The 13244-nt window shown below is 45.1% G+C and overlaps 1 protein-coding gene across 2 annotated transcripts in view; it reads right to left on the bottom strand.

Moving 5' to 3' along the window:
* The window catches only part of PPP4C (protein phosphatase 4 catalytic subunit), a 210285-nt gene that overhangs the window by 62875 nt on the left and 134166 nt on the right, over nucleotides 1-13244 (bottom strand). For both annotated transcript variants that reach the window (XM_086949116.1, XM_086949117.1), the window contains one exon: nucleotides 6209-6335. In XM_086949116.1, coding sequence (XP_086805242.1) covers nucleotides 6209-6335 — 127 coding nt within the window. The remainder of the gene's footprint in view (nucleotides 1-6208; nucleotides 6336-13244) is intronic.

The following is a 13244-nucleotide window of genomic DNA, read 5'->3' as shown; positions in this document are numbered from 1 at the left end:
TCCGACCCAGTCTTTAACCCAGGTCTCTCTTGTACAGGATCTGGTGCACCTTCCCACAGCTGACTGCTCTTCTAATATCCCCTCAGTTTTAAGCATGATATCCCCCGATTCCTCGCCATCTGCAGCTCTTCTCCAGTCTTTCCGGGATGGTGACATCCATGCCGTTTTTCCAGTTTCTGCGCCCCAGTCTGGCGAGATCTCGGCAGGCATTTCCCAGCTTAAGATTATAAGCTGGAATGTGGCAGGGCTTGCCCGGAACTTCGACAAACCAGACTGGATTTCTTTTATGGAGCCTTTTGGGATCTGCCTCCTACAAGAAACCTGGTGCCTGGAGCCTGTGCACAGGGTCGGCTTTACGACCTACTCTGTGCCAGCCTCCAGGTCCAAAGGCAGTAAAGGCCGTCCTTCTGGTGGCCTTCTTATCTGGGTCAGTATATCGTTGGGGCTTATTGTAAAACATATAAATACCCCATCCCCAGATCTTCTGAGACTCACTATTTAATGCCCGGGGGGCAAGACTCTAGAGCTTTTTAATCTGTATCTCAGGGGGGCCAGGGTGGGGAACTCTTCCCCCTTGTTTTCAACTGGAGTTGAAGAGGAGCTCACTGGCTGCAATAATGACTCCTTCATTGTCTTGGTCGGGGATTTTAATTGTTGTTTTGAGCCACTGGCCAGTGATGACATTTTGGACACATGGGAGGATGACGTCAAGAGAGGTATTCCCTTGCTTGCTCTTGACCCCATTAAGAAATGGACACAGAATGCCATTGATATTAACGCACTCTGCTTGGAATATGCCCTCAGAGCCACTAATGGCCGTTGCAAGTCAGATACTGGGGGTGTGCACACATTCAACAGGGTTGGTCACACCTCCAGAATTGATTATGTATTGCTAAACTACAACTTGTGGGAATATGTCCTTGATATGGTCGTCCAACAAACCACGGATAGTGACCACAATCCCTTGGTCCTATCGCTTGCTCACCCGTGGGAGATAGGGGCTTCAGCATTACCCCGGCTAACTTGGAAATCATCCCATGAAGTTGCTCCATCTAACTGCGGGAGGCGATTGAAATGGGCTAAGGTTGCTTCTGACGATGCAAGAATGGCTCAAGTAAAGACCATAATGATGGAAGCAAAGTGTGTCGTAGGCACGTTGGATTCCGACACCCCCATTCTTGTGCCATTTGTGGAGACCATTGTATCACTTAGCAATCTATTTTTGGTTCCTCAGGGGAGGGGTGGGTCCAAGCGGAGAAACGAGACTAGGGGCAGAGATCAATGGTACTCCCCCGCTTGCCGTCTGGCAAAAAGTGAGCTTATCCTGGCGGTCAGCACTAAAGACCCAGCTTTGATCTCATTGGGTAGGAAAAAATACAAAAAGACCCAAGCTGTGGCAAAGGACACGCACGAAACTAATTTCTGGAGCGATTTAATGGAGGCTGGCTCCAGAAAGGATTCAAGGGCTTTCTGGGCTCTGATTAGAGGCAGGGACAGGCCTGTTGATTCCCTGCTAACATGTAACATCACAGGGGAAGTCTGGCTGGCCCATTTTTCAAAACTCTACTCTAACTCCTTGGGGGTCTTGGGTCCAAGTAGGGGTTCTAGTTATATAGTGCCAGATAATAGCCCTCACCTTGGCCCCACTTTTTCACCTAGGGAGGTGGAAATAGCAATTAGGTGTATCGTCCCTAATAAGGCGGCAGGCCCAGATGGAGTCCCCGGTGACTTGCTTCGAAGCAACGCAGAGGTGTGGAGCTTATATATTGCTAAACTCCTGAATGAGGCACTGGAGGGTGGTGGTTTCCCGGATTCTTGGAGGGGTGCGGAAGTCGTCCCCATTTTCAAAAAAGGCTGCAGGGACGACCCTGCCAACTACCGACCCATAAGTCTGCTTGATTCCACCCAGAAGGTAGCAGGGAAGGTAGTTTTGGGTAGGATTCTGCAGTGGGCTGAGGAAATGCAGGTTTTGTCTGACTTTCAGGCCGGTTTCAGATCCGGAACCGGCACGATTGAGCAGACATTCCGTTTCCTAATGCTTTATTGGAAAGTGGTCAAGCTAGGCAAGGGCAGTCTGTATCTCGCCTTCATCGATCTGCGGACTGCCTTTGACCTAGTCCCACGTAACCAACTGTGGGCTGTACTTGAGGGTATGGGTATGCCCGCGTATTTGTTGGCCTTAACCATCAAATTCCATGAAAGCAACTTTGCCCAAATCAGATGGGGTCTGCAGGGCCAAAAAACCTCTCGGATTCCTGTTGACAGGGGTGTCCGCCAGGGGTGCGTGCTAGCTCCCACTCTGTTTTCTCTTTACCTAAACGGAGTGGTAGAGCACCTTCTCCAACTACCAGCAGATGCTCCCTCCCTGGCGGGCAGGAAGATACCAACGCTCCTGTTCGCAGATGATACCCTGCTGATTTCGAAATCCCCGATGGGCCTCCAAACCCTGCTAACGAGGTTCCAGGGCTTTTGTGACGCAAGGGGCTTGGCTATCAACATCAGTAAAACCAAGTTCCTTGTGCTGAATCCCCCCAGGAAGACAGTCCACCCGCCATCTCTGGACTCAGTACCATTTGAAAGGGTTAGGGAATTCGATTACCTAGGAATCAGACTTTGTGATTCCATGAGTTGGAAGGCGCACCACCAAAAAATAATCTTGACACATAGGAGGGTTACGGGCGCCCTCCTAAAAGAACATCGCGCCTCATCCCTTAAACCCATCGGGGTGATACTTGATATCTACAAGGCAAAAGCTGTGAGTGCGGCATTGTATGGGGCTGAGTTGTGGGGTACCCAGAAATTTGATACTCTATCCCATCTGGAGAACAAGTTCCACAAAGATCTAATGAGGCTCCCCCACAGCTCTCCCACTCTACCTCTACTACTTGAAACAGGAACACGATCCATAGCTGATCAGGCCAAGTTACGTCCCCTCTTTTTGTGGGCCCGTATATGGAATGTCCCCGAACTTTCAAGTTATGCGGATGCACTAAGCGAACTCCTCTCAACCCCGGGCTGGTGTAAGATCGGTTGGCTCCTGGGAGTAAAGCGCCTTCTTTGCGATTTAGGCCTGGATGACGCTTGGGCCAATAGATCTTCACCACCCAAACAGCTGTTAAAGAAAATATTCTGGATGTGGGTGGATAATGAGAGAGCGACCCATTCGAATCTGTGCAGATCTGCTGCGGAGTTTTTGGCTATTAAATGCCGTCCTTTCAGAGAACCTTACCTTGATGTGATTTTGAATCCAGTAGAGAGGGCGTTGTATTTTAAATTTAGGGTTGGGGTTTTGCCTTTAGGCACAAGGACAGCTAAATGGAAACCACCTTGGCAAACCATAGAAACTTGCCCTTTTTGTGCGACCAGGGATGAATCCATTCCCCATTTGATGTTCGAATGCCCAGCCTATGCTGCTCCTCGTCGCAGATGGTTGAAACCGCTCTGCATGAGGCTGGGCACTCGGTCACACTCGGAGGCCCTACAGTTGTTAAGATCAGACCCTCACCCACTGCTTGCTTGTGGCCTGGCAAAATTCTTGGGGTGGGCTTGGAGGATAAGAACCGCGAGGAGAATGATCCTCCAGTAAGGGTGCCAACTTACACTCTATCGGCCCCGCTGCTTATTGTTGCGTCCCCTTTCCTTTATTTTTTCCAAAGATGATAATTACGTGTTTGTATAAATGCTTTTAGAATGGATGCTATTTACTATGTTGTATATTTTATATTGTCCTTTTGAGATCTGTCAGTTTCGATGGCCAAATTGTATAACTGTTCTCATGTTTACATTGATTTTTTATTGTAATGCTTTTATGAAATGAAATATTTCGAAATAAAGCTATACAACAACAACAAATATATGGTTTGCGTGGCCCCCCGGCCTCATCCATAATGGTGCAACTTTCATATGTTTAACTGTGCTTTTGTTTTAACGCTTGTGCCTCTGCACTCATAAAGAGTACAGAGGATTATTTTAGAAATAAATACATATATTTTTATATATAACTTGTGTGGTGTCCTTTCATTTGGTATTACAGGATTGTGATTGGTAAAACAGCTCGCTTAACACGACCTCTTGAGTTTAGCCTTTAAGGCTGCTTAGTCCATGCTACCACTAGGATAGCTTGCCTATAAGGTTGACTTACAACCAGACACCATAAGGGATTGTTTGGACTGATACAAGGTGGTTCCAGAATTTGAAACATCACATATCAGGCCAACTTCTCACAATGTGGGTGTAAAGGTACAGGGCCGCTAAAGGTGGCAAAACAAGCGCTGCAGCCCTTAAGAAAGCTTTCCTAGTCACAGTGCCTATGGTATATTTTACAAGGGACTTACTTGTGGCCAGAGAATTGCCAATTTGGGTGTGCAACAGTACAGGGAAAGAACACAGGCCCTGGGTACCGGGTTGGCAGGAACCCAAGACGCTTCAACAGGCAAAAAGTGGGGTGCAAGTGGGGGGCAACAATGCTAAAAGGGGCATTATACGGCAATTTTGTATTATGAAATTTGGGGACAACTACCAGAATTCGATTTGTTGAACGAAGTTGTCTGGCAGAAACATACCACTGGAACATAGATCTCAATGCTCTAGGTCCTGATCCATACAGACAAGTCACAGGGCCTTAAACATAATGCGCTCTCTCACAGGTAACCAGTGTAGCTGAAGTAGCTCGGCTGAGACAGACTGGTACTTTACAATGTCTACTATCAATCTGGCTTCTGCATTTTGCAAAATGATTAAAGGAGATTTGTTTAAGTCCTGATAGAGCACATTACAAGAGTGAAGCCTGGACGATATTAGAGCTAGAACCACTTGTTTACGCCCAGATATTGGGATGAATGGAAAAGATATAGAAAGGATCCTATTGATGCAGAATTAAGCGAAGACTGATTAACCTGCTGGTCAAAGGCCAGATTTGTGTCCACTATCACCCCTAGATTTTTTAACGAGTTAGAGGGGTTCAGCAGTGATACTACCATCTTTGGCCACCAGTTGATAATCCATATTGATGGCTCATTGCCAAACATTAGGCCCTCTGTCTTGTCTCCATTTAGTTTTAAACAGTTATCTTTCATTCACTTGGCTACCGTCTTCATACAATGGTTGAAATTGGCTGAAACCAATTTTTAATTTTTTTTAAATTTTTTAAATGGAGCCAATTTGGGTGTCATCGGCGTATGGAAGTGCCTGTAGTCCAAATGTCAGATTCAGTTTCGCTGGTGGGGATAAACAAATTGAATAACGTTGGTCTCAGGGAAGATCCCTGAGGAACCCAACATGGCAGGGAGGAGTCAGACTTTAATTGGTTGATTGTCACCATCTGAGACCCATCTGTGAGAAAGGATCTTGCAAGCTCTAAATCAGAGCCTTTAATCCCTAGATCCTAAAGTCGACCTATTAGACTGGAGGGGGAAGATGGTATAAAAGGCTGCGGGAAAGTCCAAAAAGATGTGTTCCGCAGCCGGACTGGTGTCAACCACTGATCTGATAATGTCCACTGCTACCACCAGTGCAGTCTCCGTGCTTTGATTGCTCCCAAACACAAAACAGACATCCAACATATCCTGTGCCTCCATATGGGACATGAGCTGTACATTTAGATGCTTTTCCAGAGTCTTTGCCGGTATAGGAAGCAAAGAGATGGGGTAGTAGTTTATTTTTTTCCCTTTAATTCAGTGGGATTCAGATCTGGCTTTTTTTTTTTTTTTTTAGAAGAGGCCTAACTGCAGCTTTTTTTCTATAGAAGAGGGTAGCATCCTGTACTAATAACTACTCATAATAGAGGTCAGGGTAGGAGCAATATTATTCGCTACTACACGTATTATATTTGGAGGGCAAGGCTCAAAAGAGGACCCCGACTTTATACTTTGGAGATATAGCTCCATTTGTTCCACTGTCATTGGAGTAAAGGATGTTAAGTTAGCTGAAGGCACCCCTATTTAATCTTGAAGCTCTGAAGCATGAGGTCCAGACTGCGATTCAGAGATTGAAGACATATGCATTTCATAGGAAGGTGGATCAAATTCCCTTTAAATCATAAAATTTTTAGTTTGGAATTAGCAAATGATAAGCTGAACTGGAGTCAGGTCTGCAAAGATCATCTCGGAAACAGACAGGAAAGTCACTGGATTCCAGACATGTGTAAGGCCACACCAATGGCAGAATGTTTGCTATATAACACCCGTAACAAAACATAGATGCTCAATACCTTCGGGGTCAGACCACAGTAGGTCACACATTGGGCCATCGTGGGGCACCTCCTGCTTCCGGTCTATCGTGCGGATCTGGTCGAGGGTCTGGATAGATGGGGACAGGCCACCATGTACGCAGAATATCTGAGGAGTCAAAGTAAAAAGTACTTTAAGAAAAGGTTATTTTTGGACAAAAGTACAAAGCTCTTTCCTACCTACTGAAACTCACAGAGACAGCACACAACTAGTACAACACAACAAGTAAAAACAAACGTAAAAAATTAAGGGCCATCGATGGAAGGTACACCAGCACTGAAAAAAGTCAATTTTCGGAGACTGTGAAAGTCCATGAAGACACTTATCTCACCTGCTAATTTCCTGCTATTTACATGATCAGCATAATCAGGGGGTTGTAAACAAATAACATTTCTTACCTGTAAAATTAGTCCTGAGTCTATCATTCACAGGTAAGCACTCAATCACCACCTTCAAACTACAGAACTTATGAAAAATGAAATAGCCATACATGGGGTAAGTAATGTTTGAGGACAGCAGAAAAAAACCTCTTTGCCACAAATCCTATCATACCATAAGTTGCAATTGCATTAATATAGCACATACTACCTCTGCAGCGAATAGCACACTACTCCGGAACCCAAGGTTTGTGGTTAATCCAATTCTTTAGGAGTATATTGGGATAACCTTGTGCACTCAAGGAAATTATTCAATGAATTCATTTCAATTTCCTTGTGGGAGGTCAAATTAATAGAAGTTAGTTGTGATCAATAATGGAGGCTATGTTAGATAATGCAAATGTTTGGTGGGATGAATGGATAGGCTAGAGGAGATTAGGTATTGATACATTTCAGGGATATAGTTTAAAAATAATTGTTGTGATCTAGGAAAGGAGGTGTGGGCAATATGCAAAGATATATTAGAGGATAAGACAAACAGGCATGCGAGTAAGATATACTCAGAAAGAAGTTTGCAGAGGATGTGGGAAAGGAATGGGTCACTCGAAGGAAAGAAATGATGAGGAACAATCACAAGTCAGGGTTCATATTTTATGTAGAGTTAACCAAAAACGTTTTTTTATTTTTAACTTAAATATTAAATAAACGAATTCATCTTATGGTAAGGTTGGGAAAGTTGCCTCGGAGTCTATAACATACACCAAGCTGCTAGCCACACAATTTAACCTGTCACAGCTTGACACTTTCAAGGATTGACAAGCTTGCATAAAGAATGGCAGGAGTTATGGAGAGAATAAGTGAGAACATCTAAAGACAATGCAGTTTGACACACTCCAATATCATTAGAAAGCAGGCAGATCATTGGCCCCATTTAGACCATGGAAATTACCCATGAATGCCAGTTTCTCACATGGACTTTGCCCCAGGACATCCAGGAAAGTTACTAATGTACAGGCACCTCAATCATGCCACTTCAGTCCTCTCAGGAAAATTAATTGGAAATCTTCCCAAAAGATTATCCTGTCTTAGCTTTCCTTATGTCTTAGGAAAGCTGAGCCATCGGGTCCTTTTAGGTGTTTAAAAACAGCCTAGGCTTTTAACTCGAAAGAACTTGACAAACATGCGAGACCATGTCACTTCTGGTTCATATTGAGATTAGAGCTGTGCTCCCAAAGTGCACATTCTTGGGGGTGGGGGGTACTGCCACCACTATTTTGGCGGGGAGGCGAGTGTGAGAGACACAGATGGATCGTTTTCAGAATGTAGAGGTTGTGATTCCACTCAGACGTCATTGCCTGCACAACGAAGAGGTGTGGGGCAGGGGCTAATCGGTTCGATCCCCGGCACCTGGTTAGCCCAGCACCTTGTGACTCTGGTTAATAGCTCGCTTAATCTTCCAGACAGCCCCCAGCGCCGGGACACCGGGAAAGCTGCTCAATTTTTAAATGCTTGAATTATTAATTAATTATACACCCTTTACTGTCCACCTTCTTGAAATGTTGTACCCAGTAATAGAATGGGAGGTTTCCTGCCCATATTCATTTGGCCAGAGTAGGTTTCCCCCTCCATTGGCTAGAACTCGTCCATACCCCACTTCACCTCACTTAGCAACAGGAGTAGATTAAAAGGTCTCAAAGGTGAAACTGAACTCCAATTTCAGAATCATGCATAATCTGCCCAGCAACAGGATGCTCCTACAAGACTGCAACATTTAAAGATTTGTCAGATCTTTCAGACTTGCTAGTTAGTTCTGGCATCAAGCATCGACTACCAAAGGAATAGAAGTACTGGACCCCTACAATAATTGTCAGGACTGTGAGGAAGCCATCACACCAGTGTAGAAGAAATGGACAACAGGATCTGGCGAGGATTATCTGCTTGACAATGACACTCACGCCACACTAGGCCTAAATTATTTGGACTATTCCAACCCTCAAGGTTTTCGAGATATTGTTTGAAGCTGCGGTCCAGCCTAGACCAAAGTGACCAGACTATCAGAGGGGACAGGAAACTGTAGTGAGTATCTCAGATCCGGTTGGTGACTCAGACAACAAGCATTTGCAAAGCAATAGGTCGCGCATTAGGAAAGTTTGAGCTATTGGTCTTGTAAATGACAATTTTTTTATGTATGTGTTGATTTTGAAAATAGCTAAATGAAAGTTTCAAGTTTCTATTAATTTAGCACAGTTACTTAAAACCATTGCTATACAAAATCTACTTAGCACAAGAATAAAATTTAGCTAAATTAATTGCTTTGTCATTTACAATGCCAATAGTTATAACTTTCGCAAATGTGACACCTATAGCATTTGTAATGCAACATGTTTTGTATTTACGTGACTTAGATGTATTGATATTACAAATAACAATGGCTTTTAATTTTTTTAAATAATTAATAGTTAAATAAAAGTGATTGTAATTTAGAATGGCAATAGCTTAAACTTTTGTAAATAACTTTTGTGAAGATTATGATCAGTGTATTTTATTGTGATGAAAATCCAAGAACAGAAGTGAAATATTATCTTTTTGTGACATTTGTAATAAAGCTTGAAACATTGAAAGAACCTATTTGAACCAGTTGTTGAATGGTGGCGACGAGTGACGCGGTGGTGGCGACGAGTGACGCGGTGGTGGCGACGAGTGACGTGGCGACGAGTGACGTGGTGGTGGCGACGAGTGACGTGGTGGTGGCGACGAGTGACGTGGTGGTGGCGACGAGTGACGTGGTGGTGGCGACGAGTGACGTGGTGGTGGCGACGAGTGACGTGGTGGTGGCGACGAGTGACGTGGTGGTGGCGACGAGTGACGTGGTGGTGGCGACGAGTGACGTGGTGGTGGCGACGAGTGACGTGGTGGTGGCGACGAGTGATGTTGTGGTGGCGACGAGTGATGTTGTGGTGGCGACGAGTGATGTTGTGGTGGCGACGAGTGATGTTGGGAGAAAAGCAGCCACCACAACATCACTCGTCGCCACCATAACATGTTGGTGTATAAAAATATTGTCACCTAGTCGCCAATATAGTTTTAATGGGCAAAAAGATCTCACATCTAATTAAAGGAGAACTTTGTTAGTTACTCACGTACTAATTAACTCAGAAACGGGACAGATTGAATAGCCATTTCTAACATACACCGCAAAATGGGGGGCACAAAACGGTCCTAAGTGAGATAAGGTTATTATTTATAGTTGATTACCTTTAGTAAGGTCAAATGAATTCAATGTTGGTGCTGCTGTTATATTCAGCTACCTTCAGCTACCATCTGGTGCCTAAAGAATCAAAAGCAACATGAAGTTTTAACGATATAAGTTTTGCGACCTCTCTAGTTGTCACATATTATGCTTTAAAGAGTGAGGGTAATTTTCGCGCGCATTGTTTTGCGCGATCAGTTTTAATTAGAGGCGGATACTTCCGGGTCATGGTATCCCATCCACACTCCTAAGCATAATTAGATGACGGACACGAAGCCCAACGTCATTGAAAATATTACGGGAGTAAATAGTCCTTAACATTAGATTTTTGTAAACCAAATTGGACTAGCATGAATATGGTCAAACAAATATTAAATCATAAAGAATGTGGTTAGTAAGACTTCATTTGAAAATTCGGTGCATATAATAATATTTTTGAGTGTAATTTCCTTCTCTGGTTATTGGGGCTGTAATACCGCACTGTTAGGAAGGCAACATCGGTCATTTGTAATTTAAAAAGTAGTTTAGACACGAGAATATACTGATGACAGTATGACACATGACGTTGGGCTTCGTGTCCGTCATCTAATTATGCTTAGGAGTGTGGATGGGATACCATGACCCGGAAGTATCCGCCTCTGATTAAAACTGATCGCGCAAAACAATGCGCGCGAAAATTTCTGTATATAACTCTTGGAATCAGCGCCCAGTGATAGGTGCCGCCATCACGAGGAGCCAGAACCCCATCGGACCGTTCGTAATTGTCACTAGCAGGTACGCGATGTAAATACGATCCCTTAGAGTCCAAAGAAGACATTCACACCATCAAAGAACTACTCCTCACACACCCCAGACAAGCCTCACACACCACCACCCCCCCACGCCCCCCCCCAATCTGCGCCCCACCCTTCCGGACGACTCTCCCACTCTGCACCCCTCACACCGGACCGCGATCCCTGTCCACAATCGCAACAACCGCCCCCATCGCCCATGCAACCCTCTTTCAGACCTCGACACACTCACCCTCCTCCGCTCCTACGACCCAGTTCCCCCAAACCACACAACCGCCACACACCTCTCCATTCCCACGATACACTCAAATCCCCGTAGACCCCCCACTCTAAACAGAATTTCCGTCCCTGAGAATCTCAGAAAAGTCCCCCTCACCCTAGAACCCTCTACCTCCCCTGTCACACCCCGACTCAAGTGCACTCTCCTCAACTGCAGATCGGCCTCTAGACACTCCTCCGCCATCGCTGATCTCATCTTAACATTGGACCTTGACCTAATCATCCTTACTGAAACCTGGCTAACCGAATCTTCTACACCTATAATGGACATTTTGGTTCCCCCCAATTACCACATCATTAGACTCGACAGATCTGGCAAGACAGGTGGTGGAATTGCATGCATATACAGGAACAATCTTTCCGTTCTGAAAGTCACCGCACCTTCCTTACCCTCCCCAACTTCCTATGAATACATATGCCTCGACATTATCAGTGAGGGCAAACCGATATGCTCTCTTCACAGCATCTACCACCCACCCAGGGACAACCTCACCTTCGCCCAACAAATCATGGATCTGATCTCTACCAATTCCGGACAGGTCACTCAAATTTACCTTGGCGACTTCAACCCCCACTGGAATGATCTCCATGATGGGGTGGTAAACAGTTTTAAAACCTTCCTCAATGCCCTTGACCTCACACAAGTATGCAACAGCCCGACCCATGAGAAAGGCTCTATCCTCGACCTGATCATCTCCAAAGAGGACGCTATCCAACTTGAGTCTATTCAACCCTGTGACTGGTCAGATCATCATATTGTTACATTCTTCATCAAGGAGAAAGTCAAATTGAGCAAGGTTCAATCCTCCAAGCCTAAAGTCTGGAAAAGAGACCTGAAAAAACTCAACCCAAACTCCCTACCCCCGAACAGTCATGACCTCCTACTCCCTCCGACTGGCGCCACGGACGTCCAATCCTTGACCGACCACTATCTCAACGCCATGACCACAATAATTGATGAGGCTGCACCCATGCAGCTAAAAAGAGTCTCCGCCAAAATCTCCAAACCATGGTATGGCGGGAGTCTTAATGAGGAGAGACGAACCATGCGGTTGGCAGAGCGCACTTGGAGAATGGCCCCCTCTACACTGCACCTAAAAACTTTGAAGGAAAAGAGAAACGCCTACTTCAGGAAAATAAAGCGCTCAAAATCAGCCTTCTTCAGCCTTCAGCTCGACCAAGCAAAAAACCGCCCGAGAAAACTTTTTGAGCTAATCAGAACACAATCTAAGGAACAACCCCAACCACCCATCACTGTGCGCAAAGCACCCTCCTGTGAAGACTTCGCTCTTAATGTTGTCAGTTTTTTGGGTAAAGAAAGCAGCGATCTCCTCATTGACGCAAGCCTTTACCCCAAACCCCACTGCACTGCATCCACTGAACCAAAAAACAATGCTACATGGTCATCCTTTGACACCTACTCTGAAGAGGAAATTGGCAAACTGCTCAGCACCTTAAAGCCATCCAATCACCTCACGGACCCCCTCCCTGCTAACGCTGTCAAAGACTTCACCCCGCTGCTCCTCCCACTCTGGAGTAAAATTATCAACAGCTCACTCCAACAAGGAACCATCCCTGACACCCTCAAAGTCAGACAAGTGACACCATTACTAAAGAAACCTACAGCCGACCCATCTGATCTAAACAATTACCGTCCCATTACCAATACTCCCACTCTCGCCAAACTCCTGGAAAAATGCGCACAACTACAACTGACCAAACACATTGATCAGTTTGATCTCCTCAACTCCCACCAATCAGGTTTCCGAGCAGGACACAGTACAGAAACCGCTATGACTCACATAATTGACGACGCCCTTCAAATCCTTGACCAAAATGATACCTGCCTCCTCATCCTTCTTGATCTCTCCTCAGCATTCGACACCGTTAAACATGAGAAACTACTCGAACTATTAAACACAAGAATGGGTATATCTGGAAATGTTCTCAAGTGGTTCGCTTCCTTTCTACACAACAGGTCGCAGAAATTCAAGTGCAACAACCTTTTGTCCTCGCCAATACCTGTGTCGTTAGGCGTCCCCCAAGGATCCTCCTTATCCCCAACTTTGTTCAACCTAGTTATGGAACCTCTCACCACCTTGTTACAAACATCCAATGTATTCTTTCACATGTACGCAGATGACACCCAACTATATATCTCAAAGTGCAATCCCCCAAAGACATTGTTCGCCTGAACTCAACCATCAGAAGCACCCAATCCTGGCTGGCCGATAATCATCTCAAACTCAATGCTTTGAAAACAGAGTTCCTTCTGATCGCACCTCCCGCGAAGATCTCTACCACTCAAACTTGGCTTAAA

Source organism: Lissotriton vulgaris, unplaced genomic scaffold (genome assembly GCF_964263255.1).
Source record: "Lissotriton vulgaris unplaced genomic scaffold, aLisVul1.2 SCAFFOLD_890, whole genome shotgun sequence".
Taxonomy (NCBI): domain Eukaryota; kingdom Metazoa; phylum Chordata; class Amphibia; order Caudata; family Salamandridae; genus Lissotriton; species Lissotriton vulgaris.
The sequence above is the reverse complement of the archived record's forward strand: the minus strand, read 5'-3'. Positions and strand labels throughout refer to the sequence as shown.